The sequence below is a fragment of the Aquarana catesbeiana genome, linkage group LG01, assembly GCF_042186555.1.
Source record: "Aquarana catesbeiana isolate 2022-GZ linkage group LG01, ASM4218655v1, whole genome shotgun sequence".
Classification (NCBI taxonomy): domain Eukaryota; kingdom Metazoa; phylum Chordata; class Amphibia; order Anura; family Ranidae; genus Aquarana; species Aquarana catesbeiana.
In genome coordinates, this window is record NC_133324.1 from 283,838,783 (window position 1) to 283,857,352 (window position 18,570).

The 18,570-nt window shown below is 42.8% G+C and overlaps 1 protein-coding gene across 4 annotated transcripts in view; it reads left to right on the forward strand.

The window, feature by feature from the left end:
- Positions 1-18,570, forward strand: part of LG01H22orf15 (linkage group 01 C22orf15 homolog) — a 623,789-nt gene that overhangs the window by 593,555 nt on the left and 11,664 nt on the right. For 2 of the 4 annotated variants that reach the window (XM_073629188.1, XM_073629191.1), the window contains 2 exons: positions 14,935-15,021; positions 16,079-16,201. In XM_073629188.1, the coding sequence (XP_073485289.1) occupies positions 14,935-15,021; positions 16,079-16,201 (210 nt within the window). Of the gene's footprint in view, positions 1-7,821; positions 8,152-8,819; positions 8,906-14,934; positions 15,022-16,078; positions 16,202-18,570 lie in introns of those variants that run through there. The other 2 variants (XM_073629190.1, XM_073629189.1) reach the window with 2 other exon arrangements.

Here is an 18,570-nt window from a genome sequence, read left to right on the forward strand (position 1 = left end):
TAAGGGATATATGTTTAGGGAGCAGTAGTCTCCAAGTCTGGGCACAATTTGTATGCCCAGATACTTGAAACTGGTAACCACGGGGATGGGACAAGAGTCGGGAAATTCAACCTCCCGGTCCTCGTCCAGGATCATCAGAGCTGACTTGGACCAGTTTATGGTCAACCCGGAGTAGTGACCAAACTATGTTATTATGGACATTACCCTTGGCAGTGAGTGACTCAGGTCTCCCAGAAAGAGTAACATGTGATCTGCATATAGCATAAATTTTTCGTGCTTGGCTCCATGTTGGAACCCTCTGATCTGTGTACTGTTCCTTATCATAGCTGCCAGTGGCTCTATTGCAATTACGAAGAGCAAGGGTGACAGTTGGCAACCCTGCCTTGTTCCCCTGCCCAGGGTAAAAGCTTGTGATACTCTATCTGCCACCCTGATGTTGGCCTGAGGGGATGCATACAGCAGCTTAACCCACTCTACAAATCGGTCCCCGAAACCAAATTTATCCAGCACCACCCATAAGTATCTCCAGCTGATGCTATCAAATGCTTTGTTGGCATCGAGGGACAAAAGAGCACTTTGACCCTCATTATCCACTTGTATTTTCATGTTTAAGAACAATCTCCTCAGATTGGTAGCCGTGGATTTTTGTGTCATAAAGCCAGCCTGATCTTGGTGAATAATGGAGGATATAATCCCGTTGACCCGAAGCGCCAGGACCTTGGCAAGGATCTTTACATCACTTTGAAGTAATGAAATAGGCCTATAGGAGCCAGGGTCAACCGGATCCTTCCCCGGCTTAAGAAGTAAAATTACATTTGCTCTAGCCATAGAGTCGGGGAGCTTACCTGCTTCCAGGCAAACATTAAAAATCTTTAACAGTTCTCGGAGTATCTGTTCCCCAGATTGAGTAAATACCTCCATGGGGAGGCCATCTTCTCCAGGTGCCTTACAGGTAGGGAAAAAACAGGCCGCCACCCGAAGCTCCTCTAGGGTTATCGGGGCATTCAATTGTTGTTTAGCCTCAGCGGACAGTGAAGGCAAGTCAACATTGGACATATATGTGGTCAGGTCTGCATCCAAGTAGGCTTCCCGCAACCTATATAGGTCTCCATAAAAGCCAGCTCGGATATAATGTCCTCTGGAGAGGTAACCACTTTACCATTAGCAGCACGAATAGCACTGATAGCCGGTGACTGTTGCTGGGATCGTGCGATTTTAGCAAGTAGGCGGCCCGTCTTTTCCCCCTCCTCATAAAACGCCAACTTTGTGAAAAACCTCTTACGCTCTGCAGTGGAGGATCTCAGACGGTCCAAGGAATCCTGGGCCGACATCCATGCCTCCCTTGTAGAGTCAGTGTATTTCTTGTATGGAAAACCCCCCTTTAAATAAGCTTTAAAGGTTTCCCATTTCAGAAAGTTGTCAGTTTGCTTCTGGTGTGACCGGAAAAAGACCTGACTCTGAGAGGCTATCCTTTCCTGCGAAGTGAAAAGCTTAAGCCAGAAGGCGTTCAACTTCCACGGGGCCCTGGGTAAAGAACTGGGGGGTTGAGTGATTAAACATAGAGCTAGTGGGGAGTGGTCCGACACTCCCCGTGGGAAGTACTCCACTTTAGAAGTGTTACCGACCATATTTGGTCGGTAACAAGGAATGTTCTGAACCGTAAACATCTGGTGTATGTTCAAACCAGATGTTTACGGTTCAGAACATTCCTTGGTTTTGGGCCACATATACCATATTTATAATACCCCTGATCCTGTAGTGGCTTTTTTAGCCCACTGATCAAACTTGACTATTCCTATATGGGTCTTTAATGATTATTCCCTGCAAACCTCTATCACAGGTGTTTTGGTGCTTTCCGGCCAGTCGTCCGTTTTGACGGGCGGTGCTTCAAAAGTGTGACCTCTCGTAAGCCACGTTACATGTCACTATCCTGGTCTGGGCTGTGGCGGCGATAGAGGAGGTTGGAGCCCCCCACTGGAGAAGAGGACAAAGCAACTTACCTTTTAAAGGGATCTTCATGTGGGAATCTGTGCTCTTTGTTGAACATACCTATACTTGGTAACTATACTGCATTAAAGTATTGCGTAGCCAATGTAGTTTATACTATACTCATACGAATGGAACATGTATATATATATCAACTCTATTTTCGTGTTCTCCCCAGCAGACTGATCCTCTGAAGAAGACCCCAATTGTAGGGGTTGAAACGCGTCAGGTTTAATGTTCATGATTTAAAGTATGATTATGAACAAATGTCTGCTTATGTATGTTCAGCTTACTTTTTAAATAATTCCCACTGAAGCTCACAGTTTTTAACTTTGATGGTCTATCATTATCCAATAAAATTGTTATACTTTTTTCATACAACTGTGTCTATATCTGTTATTGTGCTGCCTAAAAACCCCAATGTGGGGAAACCTTCCTTTTTCTGTTCCAGTCTTTAAGGGGTGAGCAGCAACTTTCTTTTCTTCTCCCTGGTGTCTCCTCCATTTTTTCCTGTGGATTCTACAGAGCCAGCTAGCTTCTGTGCGTAGTATATCATGTCTCTGGGCTGATCTTTATTCTTAGGGGGTTTTAGTGATTTACCCCCCTTCTCCGTTTTCTTGTCCTGGCCTTGTGGCGTTCTCTGAAGCTGAGAGAGCCAGGCGCCATCTTGACAGTCCGGAGCAGTCGAGGCCGCAGCTTCTCCTCGGTTCCTGCGGGTCATCATGTCCGTTTTTTCAGCTGCTGCTGGGTCCAGGGGTGTCAGGGGAGCAGTGGGCACCAGATCCTTTTGTTTTGGGCGCCGGGAGTAGTGAGGAGCGGGAACTCCGGTGAACAGGTCTGTACACATGCCACGTTAGGCCACGCCCCCAACAGTGAGCCAATTTAATAGTTTTTTTTATCATGAGTAGCTGGACTTGCACATTAATTTAATTGATTACCCAAGTGCTTATCAAAGACAGCAACCAAAAACACATCAGGACACTTTTACTCTTCCAGATTTTGCGTGACAATAAAACACTGGTGGGGCAAGTTACACAATAACCCTATATTTATCCAAAAAGTGGGTCTGAGGTGTACCCAGGTATGCAGGTACTCTGGACTTCACGGATCAAATACTAGGAGTAACCTGGTAACTGGGTAGCATACTAAAACTCTCTTGCACAGCTACTTTTTTCTTCAGTAGGCAACAGTCAAACAATACACACACATCTTCTTAAATTATTTGTATTTGTGGTACTTCCTCATATTCTGTAATACTGTGATACTGGCTCCCAGTCCATGTTAGACAATAATACACAGCATCATCCTCTACCTGCACTTCATTGATGTTCAAATAACCTGTATTTCCGGAACCTGATACTACAAAACGGGATGGGACCCCATCTCCTCTCTTTTGGCTGGATTCACTGCTGTAGTACATGAGGTACCTGGGTTTGCTTCCATCAGTTTGTTGGTAAAATGCCACACCATTACCACTGACAGACAGACCCCCTCCTAGGTGACAGGACATTCTGACATTGTTTTCAGGTGATGTTGTCACTGTGGGATCCTGTGTCACTGTGTGCTGAGCCTGAGACCCTGCAAAAAAGCAAAACATGTGTAAAAACTTGTAATCATTGCTGTCCTTATATTAAAGTCATTTAAATCTCCTTTATAATGAAGACATATTGCTAAGTTAAATAATTAAAATACATTTCACTGATTAAAAAAACAAAAATGAAACAATATTCCATGTCTACCGTTTATCACAATAAGCCTGCACTTTTTTATTATTTTTTCATTGTAGATAATGAAAGCCTTTTACCAGTTATTAGAATACTCAGGAGACAGAGTTTGTGCAAGCTGAGCATGATGCAGAAAAAGACTAGACTGCCTAATACTAGATTTGCAAAGCTGAGCTTACTGGGTTTAGCTATTACTTGACTTTAATATATAGGGGGTACTCTGTCCCATATGCAAAGTAAGAGTAGATTCATAGATATAAGCGTGCTAATGATAAATAGCATGATACATGGTCCTACACCCTCCTCATGACATCCACGTAACAACTTTGTTACCACACATCACTTTTCCTATACCATAAAGATATTCATAGCATTAGTACCTCTTTGGTGCTGAATGATGGCTGCAGGTAAAAGAAGCCATGGCACAGAAAAGGTTGAAATATTCAGGTAAAATTGGTTGTATGTTCTTATAAAGTCTTCAAAACTTCCCACAAATATTTAAAATTGCAATAATCCTTACTGGAAGCAGCAGGTGAGTTTCCTTTACCTGTAGATGGTGTCCCTCTGAAAATACCATTTGCCTTGCAATGTCTGGCTTTAACACTTTTGAGTCAAAAACTTAGAAGAAACATGCTGTAAATGAGTGTCAGAAAAGTGATAGAATTCCTTATCTATGTTTGTTCTGGAACAGTGATTCTGAAACTCTGGCACGGAGCTGGTAAAAATGGCCCTCACATGGGCGTATGCTGTAGTATGCACGTCATGTGAATAGGGCCTAAGTTATGCTCTGTGAATGTCAACATGTAACAAATATAAAGTTGGTGTTATCCCAGATATAAAGTACCGTATATACTCGAGTATAGGCTGACCGAATATAAGCCAAGGCACCTAATTTTATCACAAAAAACTGGGAAAACGTATTGACTCGAGTATGAGCCTAGGGTGGGAAAATGCAGCAGCTACTGGGTAAACAATGCCCATCTGCAGCCTCACTGTGCCCATTTGCAGCCTCACTGTGCCCATCTGCAGCCGTACCTTTGATTACTAAAACAGTGGGTGTCTCCCGCTGTGTTTTGCAGTCTGTTTGGCCGTCCTTTGTAACAAAGCCCCACCTCCTCCTCGTCTGTGATAGACGGAACACTGATACAGTTTCCCAGCATTGTATCAGTGTTCCTCTATCATGGACGAGGAGGAGGCGGGGCTTTGTTACAATGGACAGCCGAACAGACTGCATAACACAGCGGGAGACACCCACTGTTTTAGTAATCAAAGGTATGGCTGCTGTACGGCTCACTTGAGTATAAGCCGAGGGGGGGGGTTTCAGCCTATAAAATGGGCTGAAAAACTCGGCTTATACTCGAGTTAATACGGTATGTGTTATTTGGCTGCTAAAGTGGAAATAAAAAACCCAACTCTGGGCAAAAATCTAATTTTAACAGATTATAATGAATGAATTTCTTTTCCTCTGGGTCGGTCCTGCAAACACCTTGTCATGGCTCATAACAAGATGAGAACTTCAACTGTCACCTCTTCCTTGCTCTGGAAATCTTGTTTCCTGCCCCAGGGACTATATCATTTTAAATGCTTGTTATTTTCCTTGTGTACCAGTCCATTTGCCACCCTCCTGTAGTTCTGCTTCATCCAAAGCCTCTGTAAAAGGACCCCTGCCTCTGGATTATGTCTCCACCAATAGAAAGTGTCCATGTCACGCAGGCAGTGATGTGGACACCGAGAAGAAGGACCCCTCAGATGTAAACAAAAGAGGAGACTTGAGACCTAAACATCACTTCAGCACATCTTCAGATAAGTAAATAAGGCATGTAAGCAGGTGGTTCTAAAGGAGAGTTTTCTGTGTTAAATGTTTTATTATTGTTTCTTTGAGTTCTAACTACTGTATATTTTACTGTTGATGCATTACAATTTAAGATGAGTATTTTGTTAATTGTGGTGGCTCTGTTGGGATGGTGGAACCTAAATGGCAAGGGTTAACTCTGCTGCACAGATTTTCCCGCACTTTTCAGGGGAACACTGTACCCTTCTGGTCACATCAAATAAAATAAGGTGTCCTTGAGTCCCGAGAGGAAAAGAGTTTGGGAGGTCAGGATGTAGCCATCATTCTGTCACTCAGCACCCCTTGCAGGAGCCCAGTCAGGACCCCTGAAGGGTCGGGATTTATTTAGAATTGTGCTACCATAATATGGACTTTGGTGGATTGTTGCTGCCAATTATGGATTTACTGCTAGATAGATAGATTCTTGCCTTACCTCACGGGCACTATCACAGGGGTACTTAGAGAACTTTCTCAGGAAAATGTGGTAAAGATATCTTGAAGAACTGTACTTTTGTTACCTTCCATTACTTTAGTAAAAGAACATTACTGTTCAGTTTAACTGCCTGGTCTGAAGTCATTAAAGGTGTGCATGTGCATGGCATATCAAAGAACAGGGCTTATTAAAGGTTCAATCTAGGTTATTAGGGCCAAAGGAGAGAGTGAATCTCCCTAGTGGAGACAGCAGTAAAAAAACGGACAGGGGTTCTAACCCCTTACCAATCTTTCCAAAATCTAGTTTAGATACATTGGGAGGAATTCAATAAAGCATTTGTGCCTTTAAAAATTCCTGCACCAGATTTGCAAAACCCATGCCACTAGTTTCATTAGCTTTACCAAAATGTGTGAAGGATTCAGTCTACAAAGTGGCATTATGGCTGCACTAAATGTAAAAAGGATTACCTCCAGTTCATAGATAACAAAACTGGAGGTAATTAAGACCAACTGTAACTGGTGTACAGAGGCAGGCAGAATGCCTTATGGAGGGGAGGGAAATTAGCTACATTAGGGATGAAGTGTTTGTAAGGACACTCTGGCCTTAGTTTTCCTCTGTACAACAAATGTTGGCGTTTGCCATAAATTCAGATACCTGCTTCCAACAGGCACAATGGAAACCTAAAGTGTAGCACTGACATTCTTTATGAATTCTCCTAACCAAATCTATCCAGATGAGAGGAGGAATGAAAGTCTAGGAGAAGAACATTGGAGAATGCCTAATCGCCCGGCACACTGAGGTACCTTTCTTGTGCACAAGCTCATCAATGCCTAGGACCAGGTAGGGCTGTGTTCACATGAAAGTCAGACATGGCAGTACTCTGCTTAGAGACAAACTGTACACTGTGTGCAGTGAAAATAAACATACAGAGTCCCTCTGTGAAATATCTTGTCCTGTGTCACTGCAAGTCTTGCTTGATGAATGTTGCATTTAGGAGGGACACTGCTGAGACCGTGCCCTCTCAACCAGTCCAGCGTACCCCTGCCACCTCACTCCCAGTGACAGAACGGGGCCCCACCAAGCACTAGCATGGACCTCATACGTGCTCCTATCTCCTTCTCTCCCCTACCATGCGGCCAGGTGCAAGATCATTAACCCCTTCCCCACCGGAGGACCCGCCACCATCACTAGGCACCATGCTTCGTGACTGGCTGCTATACACTTCCCAGCAGTTACTGAGTACCCCTGGGAACTGCACTTCAAATCTAACTCTCCTGCCCAGTTAACCTTTGTAGTGACCTGCTTCATACCCCCACATGTGCTTTACAGGCCCTGTTCCTTTTATACGCCATATTCTACCATGCACCCCTTGAATGACCTCAGACCAGGCTTAGAACATTTTAAAACTTTACATGACAAACTTCACATGACAAAGTCCATACATACACAGTACAATACATTCTCAAACCTAACTACCTAAACTGAGGCTGCCCAGGCATACCTTGATAAGGTGAAAGTCCATAATTGGCATTCTCCATCTTTTTATATCACAGGGTAGGAAGGCAGGGCCGAAAAAGTGAGAGAAAGGATTCTGAATCCAGTTAACCCCTTCCCAGCCTGGGCAGGCTAACTAACTAACCCACATTGTAGGCAACCTGCCTACAAATACCTTCTAAAATTTAATGCAGAACATGAATTTAATAAGTAAAAAAAAAAAAAATTCTCCAGTGCCCTAGTGTGCTCTACAAAATTGTAGTTTTTCACTGTATCTGACAAGTTTGCTTATGTATGCCCATCACGCAGTTCTGCACACAAGGCCACAATGAAATTGTTGTTTTTAGTTACTTGCATTCTTATACTGAGAGAGTGAGATTTAGTGAGAGTGGAGATGTAAAACCTGTTCCGTCTACTCTTGTCATTGTAAAATCCCACAGAGGATAATTAGAGGCTTCTTGGCACATGCTTTTGTTGCCTCTTAGATACCAAGACAAAAGGCTTCACTCTTTGCTGAGCTGAGCCAGTTAGAGACAACAGCAACAACAATCTGGAGGTTTCCTCTCTCTTCAGCGTGAGAAACCAGGACAGAGTCATATTTTCAAAGAAATTCATGATTTTGTAGGAGCAGAAGACCACCCGCATAATTGTATATAAGATGTTTATCACCGTGAAATATGGAGGTACGTAGCTTAACAGCATTATTTCACATGAGATTTTATTGAATTTGAATTTTATTGAATTTCTTGGGAGGATTGTATAGTGCATGATCGGCATTAGTCAAAGTTACTACTGGCAAGAATATGCTGGTTTGTTGAACTTTAAGAACATAGAGGAGAATTTAATAAAACTGGAGAAGACAGAATTTTCAGCAGCTGTGCATAGTAACCAATCAAGTTATAACTTCAAGCTGAATTAAACCTAAAAGCAATCTTTTATTATGTTGCAACTTACCAATTCCTAAATGTGATGGCTGCATTAGTGTTCTTGTTTAGGTTTTCTTTCCTTTATTTTCACCTGGTGATCAACCAGTAAGTCTGTTGTTTTTCAACAGAACAAGATGTCCTGTAGATGTGGCAGTTAGAGGGATGAGACAGGAGGAGCCACTTAGCTCTAAAAAAAAAGCCCCCCCAAAAATAAAACAAAAAAAAACCAGGGGATTCCATAAGGGAACACAATGAAATGATGTGCAAGCTGCAGAAATCAATAGCAACAAATAATTGGAGAATGTCAATTGGGAGGGTTAGAAAACCTGCCTTGATTAGTACTGCTCTGTCTGGAAAGTGTGTAAGTATGTGAAATTGTCAAAAACTATGGCAATATTATTCCAACACCCGCTTTCCCCCAACAGGGTACTTTTGGCTTCCTGAGTTCCTTTTTATCTAGAATACATTTGAAAGACCTTTTTAAATCATCAGAAGTACAGAAGAAAAAGATGTAAGTAATAGCAGTATAAGCCCCCCGCCGGATTTACAGTATCTCACAAAAGTGAGTACACCCCTCACATTTTTGTAAATATTTTATATCTTTTCATGTGACAACACTGAAGAAATGACACTTTGCTACAATATAAAGTAGAGAGTGTACAGCTTGTATAACAGTGTCAATTTGCTGTCCCCTCAAAATAACTCAACACACAGCCATTAATGTCTAAACTGCTGGCAACAAAAGTGAGAACACCCCCCCCCCCCCAAGTGAAAATGTCCAAATTGGGCCCAATTAGCCATTTTCCCTCCCCAGTGTCATGTGACTCATTAGTGTTACAAGGTTACAGGCGTGAATGGGGAGCGGGTGTGTTAAATTTGGTGTTATCGCTCTCACTCTTTCATACTGGTCACTGGAAGTTCAACATGGCACCTCATGGCAAAGAACTCTCTGAGGATCTGATAAAAGGAATTGTTGTTCTACATAAAGATGGCCTAGGCTATAAGAAGAACCTGAAACTGAGCTGCAGCACGGTTGCCAAGACCATACAGCAGTTTAACAGGACAGGTTCCACTCAGAACAGGCCTCGCCATGGTCGACCAAAGAAGTTGAGTGCGCGTGCTCAGCCTCATATCCAGAGGTTGTCTTTGTTAAATAGATGTATGAGTGCTGCCAGCATTGCTGCAGTGGTTGAAGGGGTGGGGGGGTCAGCCTGTCAATGCTCAGACCATAACTGCATCAAATTGATCTGCATGGCTGTAGTCCCAGAAGGAAACATCTTCTAAAGATGATGCACAATAAAGCCTTCAAACAGTTTGCTGAAGACAAGCATACTAAGGACATTGATTACTGGAACCATGTCCTGTGGTCTGATTAAACCAAGATAAACGTATTTGGTTCAGATGGTGTCAAGCGTGTGTGGCGGCAACCAGGTGAGGAGTACAAAGACAGGTATGTCTTGCCTACAGTTAAAGCGGAGTTCCACACAAAAATGGAACTTCCGCTTTTCGGAACCCTCCCCCCCTCCGGTGTCACATTTGGCACCTTTCAGGGGGGAGGGGGGTGCAGATACCTGTCAAAGACAGGTATTAGCACCCACTTCCGGCATAGACTCCCATGGGAGTCTATGCCTCTTCCCGTCCCGACCACGCTGTCTGCTGGGAACACAGAGCTCCCAGGAGAGAGCGGGGACCACTAGGGACGCGCAGCGCGACTCGCGCATGTGCAGTAGGGAACCAGGAAGTGAAGCCGCAACGCTTCACTTCCTGATTCCCTTAACTAGGATGGCGGCGGCAGCTGCCGAGTACCGAGCGGGTTCTCGGCGTCCCCTGCCAACATCGCTGGACCCCGGGACAGGTAAGTGGCAATGTATTAAAAGTCAGCAGCTGCAGTATTTGTAGCTGCTGGCTTTTAATATTTTTTTTTTTTGGCGGTGTGGGTGAACCCCCGCTTTAAGGCCAGTGTTACCACTAGGCAAACTAGGCAGCCGCCTAGGACGCACTGCTGCCTAGAGCGCCCAGCCACTGGTGTTCCTACTCTCTTCTCTCTGCAGCAAGCAACTAAGTCTCAGCATCAGCAAGCAGCCGCCGCTCCGTTCGCATATAGTGTCAGAGGCGCAGCGGCATAGGAGGACTGTGTCTGTTCCCTGACTCCGGAATGCATGGAAGCAAGCAAACATTCATGGATGGGCACTGGTAGGCTGCATTAATGGGCGCTGGTAGGCTGCATTTGATGGGCGCTGGTGAGGCTTCATTTGGTGGGTGCTGGTGAGGCTGCATTTGATGGGGGCTGGTGGGTGCATTTGATGGGCACTTCATTAAAAAGGTGGGGTATACATGGACAGGGCAAAGGGGGTGGAGTCAGGGGTGGAGCCAAGGGGGGCAATGAGGTTTCTCCTAGGGTGTCAAAAATCCTTGCACCAGCCCTGCCTACAGTCAAGCATGGTGGTGGGAGTGTCATGGTCTGAGGCTGCATGAGTGCTGCCAGCACTGGGGAGCTACAGTTCATTGAGGGAACCATGAATGCCAACATGTACTGTGACATACTGAAGCAGAGCATGATCCCATCCCTTCGGAGACTGGGCAGCTGGGCAGTATTCCAACATGATAATGACCCCAAACACACCTCCAAGATGACCACTGCCTTGCTAAAGAATCTGAGGGTAAAGGTGATGGACTGGCCAAGCATGTCTCCAGACCTAAACCCTATTGAGCATCTCTGGGGCATCCTTAAACGGAAGGTGGAGGAGCGCAAGGTCTCTAACATCCACCAGCTCCGTGATGTTGTCATGGAGGAGTGGAAGAGGATTCCAGTGGCAACCTGTGAAGCTCTGGTGAACTCTATGCCCAAGAGGGCTAAGGCAGTGCTGGAAAATAATGGTGGGCACACAAAATATTGACACTTTGGGCCCAATTTGGACATTTTCACTGAGGGGCGTACTCACTTTTGTTTCCAGCGGTTTAGACATTAATGGCTGTGAGTGGAGTTATTTTGAGGGGACAGCAAATTTACACTGTTATACAAGCTGTACACTCACTACTTTACATTGGAGCAAAGTGTCATTTCTTCAGTGTTCAAACAAATACTTGGGGGGCAAACCCTAAAAAATGCATTAAAGATGGTGCAGCCATAAGACCATACATAAGTATTTGTTTGTCTATTGTACGGATCCTGCCCAGATCCCTTTGAATGGAGCACCCCATCCCCCCACCATTACCTCTTATTAGTGTCCACCTGTGATATAGGAGGTGTCCTTTATTTCTCCCACATAGAGGAGTGTATTTCTCCCATGGTTGAGAAGCAGGATCTTCCATTCTATGAATAGTGTAGGACCCACTAATCATGGGGTACTTTGACGCAGTAAGTGGGCTTAAGCACTATATAGCCATATGGTGTGACCAAATCACATATTTTTTGAAAATGTTCAGGTGTTTTAAATAGCCTTGCAGGAGTTAAATGTCATTTTTGTATGTGTGTGCTGTAATATTTTGTTCTATTTCTTCAGTGTTGTCATATGAAAAGATATAATAAAATATTTACAAAAATGTGAGCGGTGTGCTCACTTTTGTGAGATACTGTACATATGTAAGCTCGAGTCACTTATGAAGGCACCATGAGCAGACCTACCATTTCTGCAAGCTGTGTAGCTGCATAAGAGCCCTTTTACATTCGATGAGGGGTCCCCTCCCATTGTCATATACTGTACACCTGGACAATGTTTAGTTACGTTTAGTTATATAGGTGAAAATTGTAAGACAACCTTAATCATGCCTTAGGGCCCTTTCACACATGCGGACCATTTGTTCGTTTTCACCTATCCGTTGAAGGATGGAAAACAGACATCAATGCTTCTCTGTGGAAAAACTGATGTAAATGGATGATGATCCATTTACATCAGTTTACATCAGCATCCATCAACATCCCTTTTTTGAAATGGATCTAAGTCCTATTTTTGTTCCGTTAAAAAACCCGAACGGATGAAAAGTGGATGTAAACAGACAAATGGTCAGTTTTTTACATCTGTTTTTGCATTGGTAGTGGATGTAAAAAAGTGATGTAGAAACTGATGTAAACTGATGACAAACTTCATCCGTTTTTTTTTTTTAAAAACGTGTCTGAATTGATTAAATGAACGGACATGTGTGAAAGGGGCCTTAACCATACTCCTCAACTACTGATATCCATGTATCGGTATTGAGGCATGCAGCAGAATTCTTTCTTTTCTTCTTATGCAGCGTACACACGATCTCCCATTCCGTCAACAAAATCCATGTTTTTTTTCCGACGGATGTTGGCTCAAACTTGTCTTACATACACACGGTCACACAAATCTTGTCGGAAATTCTGAACGTCAAGAACGCGCTGACGTACAACACGTACGACGAGCTGAGAAAAATGAAGTTCAATAGCCGGCTCTTCTGCTTGATTCCGAGCATGCGTGGAATTTTGTGCGTCGGAATTGTGCTCACACGATCGGAATTTCCGACAACAGATTTTGTTGTCGGAAAATTTGAGATCCAGATCTCAAATTTTGTTTGTCGGAAATTCCGACGGAAAATGTCCGATGGAGCCTACACACGGTTGGAATTTCCGACAACTAGCTCCCATCGAACATTTCCCGTCGGAAAATCCGACCGTGTGTACGCGGCATTAGACTGCAAGTGAAGGGAGAGTTCAGGGTATTGTAAAGGCTATTCATAACTATCTAACTATCTATCTAACATTGATCAGTATTTTTACATGAGTAGTAGTTAAATGAGGGGTCTAAAATTTGCCCTTGCACAGGGGCCCTTTGATGACTATGTTTGTCACTGGGAGGCACTCTGCAGGTCTGTGCCTCTGAAAGTACTAAAGCCCCTGGGAGCTAGGCAACTAACTTTTCAAACAAAAAGAGATTAAACTAATTGTAAAGTCTCTTTTTTTTTAAAATAACAAACATGTTATACTTACCTGCTCTGTGCAGTTGGTTTTGCACAGGGCAGCCTGGATCCTCCTCTTCTCGAGTGCTTCTTTGTTGCTCCTGGCCCCTCCTTCTTGTCGAGTGCCCCCACAGCAAGCAGCTTGCAATGGGGGCACAACATTCCGCCACAGAGCTGCTGTTCGGCCCCGCCCCCTCTCTCCCCTGATTGGCTAACTGACTATGATTGACAGCCACGGCAGCCAATGGCACTGCTGCTGTGTCAGCCAATCAGGGGGGAGAGTTTTGGACGGCCTAGGGATTTGTGGACATCGTTAAACAGAGATGGGGCTCAGGTAAGTAGTAGGGGAGCTGGGGAGGCTGCACAATCCTTCTACACACAGAAGGATTTTTATCTTAATGCATTAAGAAAAAAAAAAGTCTGCTTTTACAACTCCTTTAATGCTGAAGTTTAATCTGCATATATTTTGCTTTTCTTTGTCTCCCACCCTTATCAACATGCTAATTACATTTTTAAATAAACTTTTCCATTTTCATTACATTCATGACATACTTTATCTCCATTTTTATACCATTCACATACCTTATTTTGTGCTTTCTAATGTAGGCAGATCATGGCTGGCAGAAGGAGCTGTCAGGGTGCTGTACACGACGTCCTGAAAACATCCCAGCACCCAGTCTAGAGTATACATGTACAGCTTTTTTTGTTCAATCAGTGAATTGGATGAAAAAAACCCTCAAGAGATCCCGCATCAACGCAAGTGATGCAAACGCTGATTAAATGCTGGTTTTCCAGTATGACCATTTGACAGAACACAGGCTTCTGTTGAACAGACAGCGGGACACGGGTACATGTGTCCTGGACTTAAAGTGGCGTTCCACCCAAAAATGGAACTTCCACTTATCCGGTCCCCCCCCAGTGTCACATTTGGCACCTTTCAGGAGGGGAACAGATACCTGTCTAATACAGGTATTTGCTCCCACTTCTAGCGATAGATCGGCGCAGAAACTCGGCAATCTACGCCATGTCCGGCCCCTCCTCTGTCCGCTCCCCGCTGTCTTCTGGGAGACACAAAGGTCCCAGAAGACAGCAGGGACCAGTCAGGACGTGCAGCGCACTCGTGCATGCGCAGTAAGGAATCAAGCTGTGAAGCCACATTGCGGGCATCCTGGACAGGTAAGAGTCCTATTTTTTTAAAGTCAGCAGCTGCAGTATTTGTAGCTGCCAACTTATTTTTTTTATTCGACGGAACTCCGCTTTAAGTACGCCTTTCAAGATCCCTCAGATTCGATGCAAGCAATAGGCTGGCTCATAGGAGAAGTTATACAAATATCTGAATTCCTTGATGGATGGAAGTCAGCCTGGGGGAGTTGGTGGTCCTAGTAGGCTGCATTTGCATGTATATTATGCTAGTAAATGCATACATGTGATGCTGAGCCTCTGAAATAAAAAAAAAATGAAATCCAATGAATGAGGTGCTGGGCCAAGGATAGTAACAAAGGATTGTTAATTCTTGTTATACAGTATAATTTATACACTATTACAATCTAGTTCAGATTTGGATTCTCTGTGGTTTTAGTTATACCATGAGGCAATCTAACCATGGGTTTTATCCTGTTTCAGCTGATCATCAGATTTTATTGAATCCTAACTGCAAGATGGTAAATTTATCAGAAGTCTTGAGGGAGAAGTGTCAATGTGGAAGTGAAGGTAAGTAATCAACCCAAGGGCAAAGATAAAAAAAAAATGTAGACATCTGAATTAAAGCAAAACATGTACATATTTTCTTTATTTACGTATATCGGTCAGTACTAACAAATAACACGCCCATGAATAGTAAATAGTGTGAGTTCTCATATGCAACCAGCAAGCGGCACTCGGATCCTGTATCCCTGCCCATACGCATGTGTGACGTCATCACGCCCCAGCCATTCACACAGCCGGAGCCCGCGAACCCAGAGGAAGATGATGTTTAGATGGGCAGCGCCAAGGAGCCGTGACAGCACTGCGCTGGAGGGTTCCGTGTACAGGTCTGTCATAATTTGCTAGTAGGCGGTGAAGCTCTAAAGGTCCTGCACAGTAGACCTTCCCTTCAGAGCGCATGTGCTGGTGACGTCACCGGCTGCATGTTGTGTGAATAGCTCCTAAACAGTGCAAGTTTAGGAGATATTCACTGTGCCTACAGGTAAGCCTTATTATATACTTACCTGTAGGTACAAGGAAAAAAAGGAGTGCCAAATATAAAAACATAGAAAGGTGGTACCTACGTCCTATCGAATAGAGAAAAAAAGATCATGTCTAGCCTTTGTACGGTACCATGAAAGTCCAAAATAGCCTCAAACCACTTTTTTCTCTACCTGTAGGTAAAAGTTCAAAAGTGGAGTTTAATTCCACTTTAAATACCACCATAAGAAAGCTTATTTGTGTGAAAAAAAATTATCCAAATTTAATTTGGGTACAGTGTTGCGTGAGCGAGCAATTGTCATTCAAAGTGCGACAGCGCTATAAGCTAAAAATTGGCCTGGGCAGGAAGGGGGTAAAAGGGCCCGGTATTGAAGTGGTTAATTTTTATGATTACCAAGATAATTTGGATATCTAGAGAAGAGGGGAGGTTAAGTACATCCCATTCTCTACAACCTACTAATCATCAGAAAAATCAGATACTGGAATTACAGTGCGGAACATTGTTTTCTTTTATTAATCAATTTCTAGGCAACTTAAATGCCTACCTAATGTCTTCTTTGCCTTACCACTTTGACTTCTATAGTTTCTATAGATCTCTTGGATGAATCAGGAACGTTAATAAATCTCAATGATCTGGAGGGCTCCCAAGAAGTTGCTACTAATCATCTAAAGGAACGCCAGTGCTATATATTGGTCAAAATAATCCGTAAGTACACGCAAAAATGACATTTTTTTTAATCACAAACTTTACTGTTCCGCATGTTGTCTATTTCCTCTTGTGATTTGTGTATTAGTCTCAAAGTGTTTGTTACCCCAAAATTTCATATTCCTGATATGTGCCTGCTGTACCATGTACTTGTAGGAGAAAGTCTCCTGTTCTCTTTGTATTGCTTCCTCTGTGTGGAATACCTGGTGATCCTGCCAGCCCCTCTGCTTTCCTATTAAAAATTGACCACACTAATCAGGAGAGCACACCATGGTCAGTTCTCTAGCTATGCTGGGAAATCAGTGTACTCTCCTCCAATGATCAGACTTGTCCTGACACTCCCCTCCTGCACAGCCTGTCACTGGGAAGCTCAGTGTGCTGCTGCTTCTCCTCCCCCAACTCTTATGCAGCTGAGAACAGAAGGAATGTGATCACTTATAAAAAAGGGGAAAAAAAAGTATTTTTTTTTTTTTTATCTATGCACAAATGCTTTGTCTTTCCTTCCCTTTTTTAAAATGAATGGGTTGTTTTAGAAGGTGATCGTTTACAATCACTTTAAAAATATAAATAAATAAGAATTACCTGTACAAAAAAAGACACAAAACATAACTTTGATGCAGATAACTGCTTACTTTTTTTGCAAAGGTCAGGTGCTAGGCAAGAAATACATCTGTTGATGGGATGTTAACAGCAGTGTTCATTTTGGCAGCAAATTTCGATTTAGTTTTAGTCTTATGCCCTGTACACACCATAGGATTTTCCGATAGAAAATGTGTGATAGGACCTTGTTGTCGGAAATTCCGACCGTGTGTAGCTCCATCACACATTTTCCATAGGAATTTCTGACACACAAAGTTTGAGAGCTTGCTATAAAATTTTCCGACAACAAAATTAAATCGGTTAAATGCCAATCGTGTGTACACAAATCTGACGCACAAAGTGCCACGCATGCTCAGAATAAATTAAGAGACGAAAGCTATTGGTTGCTGCCCCGTTTATAGTTCTGACGTACGTGTTTTACGTCACCGTGTTCATAACGATCGGATTTTTAGACAACTTTGTGTGACCGTGTGTATGCAAGACAAGTTTGAGCCAACATCCGTCGGAAAAAATTCATGGATTTTGTTGTCGGAATGTCCGATCAATGTCCAACCATGTGTACGGGGCATTATTCTTAGGACTAAAATGGCATTTTAGTTTTAGTCCCATTTTAGTCTTCTGCAATTGTTTAATTTTAGTCGTATTTAGTTGACTAAATCTCCAGTACATTTTAGTCGACTAAAACTCATTTTAGTCGTCTAAAATCTAATGGGTGTAATTAAATTGTTATGCATTAGTTACCAATTATCTACAATTTCCAAACTCATTAGATACTGCTGGAGTGAAAAATAGTATATGTTATTTATTATTACATTGAGGTATGAACTATAGATCAGTGTTAATTTTGAAGTCAAATTTCAATTTAGTCTTATGCCGTGTACACACGGTCGAAATTTCCGACAACAAATGTTCGATGTGAGCTTGTTGTCGGAAATTCCGACCGCGTGTAGGCTCCATCGGACATTTGCTGTCTGATTTTCCGACAACAAAAATTTGAGAGCTGGATCTCAAATTTTCCAACAACAAAATCCGTTGTCAGAAATTCAGATACACAATTCCGACACACAAAAGTCCATGCATGCTCGGAATCAAGCAGAAGAGACGCACTGGCTATAGAGCTTCCTTTTTCTCGGCTTGTCATACGTGTTGTACATCACCGCGTTCTTGGCAATTGGAATTTCTGAAAACATTTGTGTGACTGTGTGGATGCAAGACAAGTTTGAGCCAACATTCGTCTGAAAAAATCCATGGATTTTGTTGTCGGAGTGTCTGATTGTGTGTATGCAGCATAAGTCTTTTGACTAAAATGCCATTTTAGTTTTAGTCCCGTTTTAGTCTTTTGATTAAAATGCCATTTTAGTTTTAGTCATATTTTAGTAATCTCAGTTGTTTGAGTTTTAGTCGTATTTTAGTCTAAAAATAATATTCATTCAGTCGACTAAAACATTTTAGTCGTTTTAGTCAACGAAATTAACACTGGTTAACAGCTCTTCCTATTATGACAATATGCTTGTCAGCAATATTCTTTATCAAGTAGTTTTAGTTAGAAAATAATTATAATGCATCCATATTAACACACATATTGCTACTTTATGACATTATGGAGTCTTGAAAAATATCTCCAGACAATTCTCCTTTTTTAATGAAAACAGGTACCATACAGTGTCTTCCCATAGTGTTAGTTTTATTCTCCATTCCTTCACTGCATTCCTACAAAGTGCCTATACAAACACCTATTTTCTTAAAGGCAGTTTTTGCATAAGCAAAGA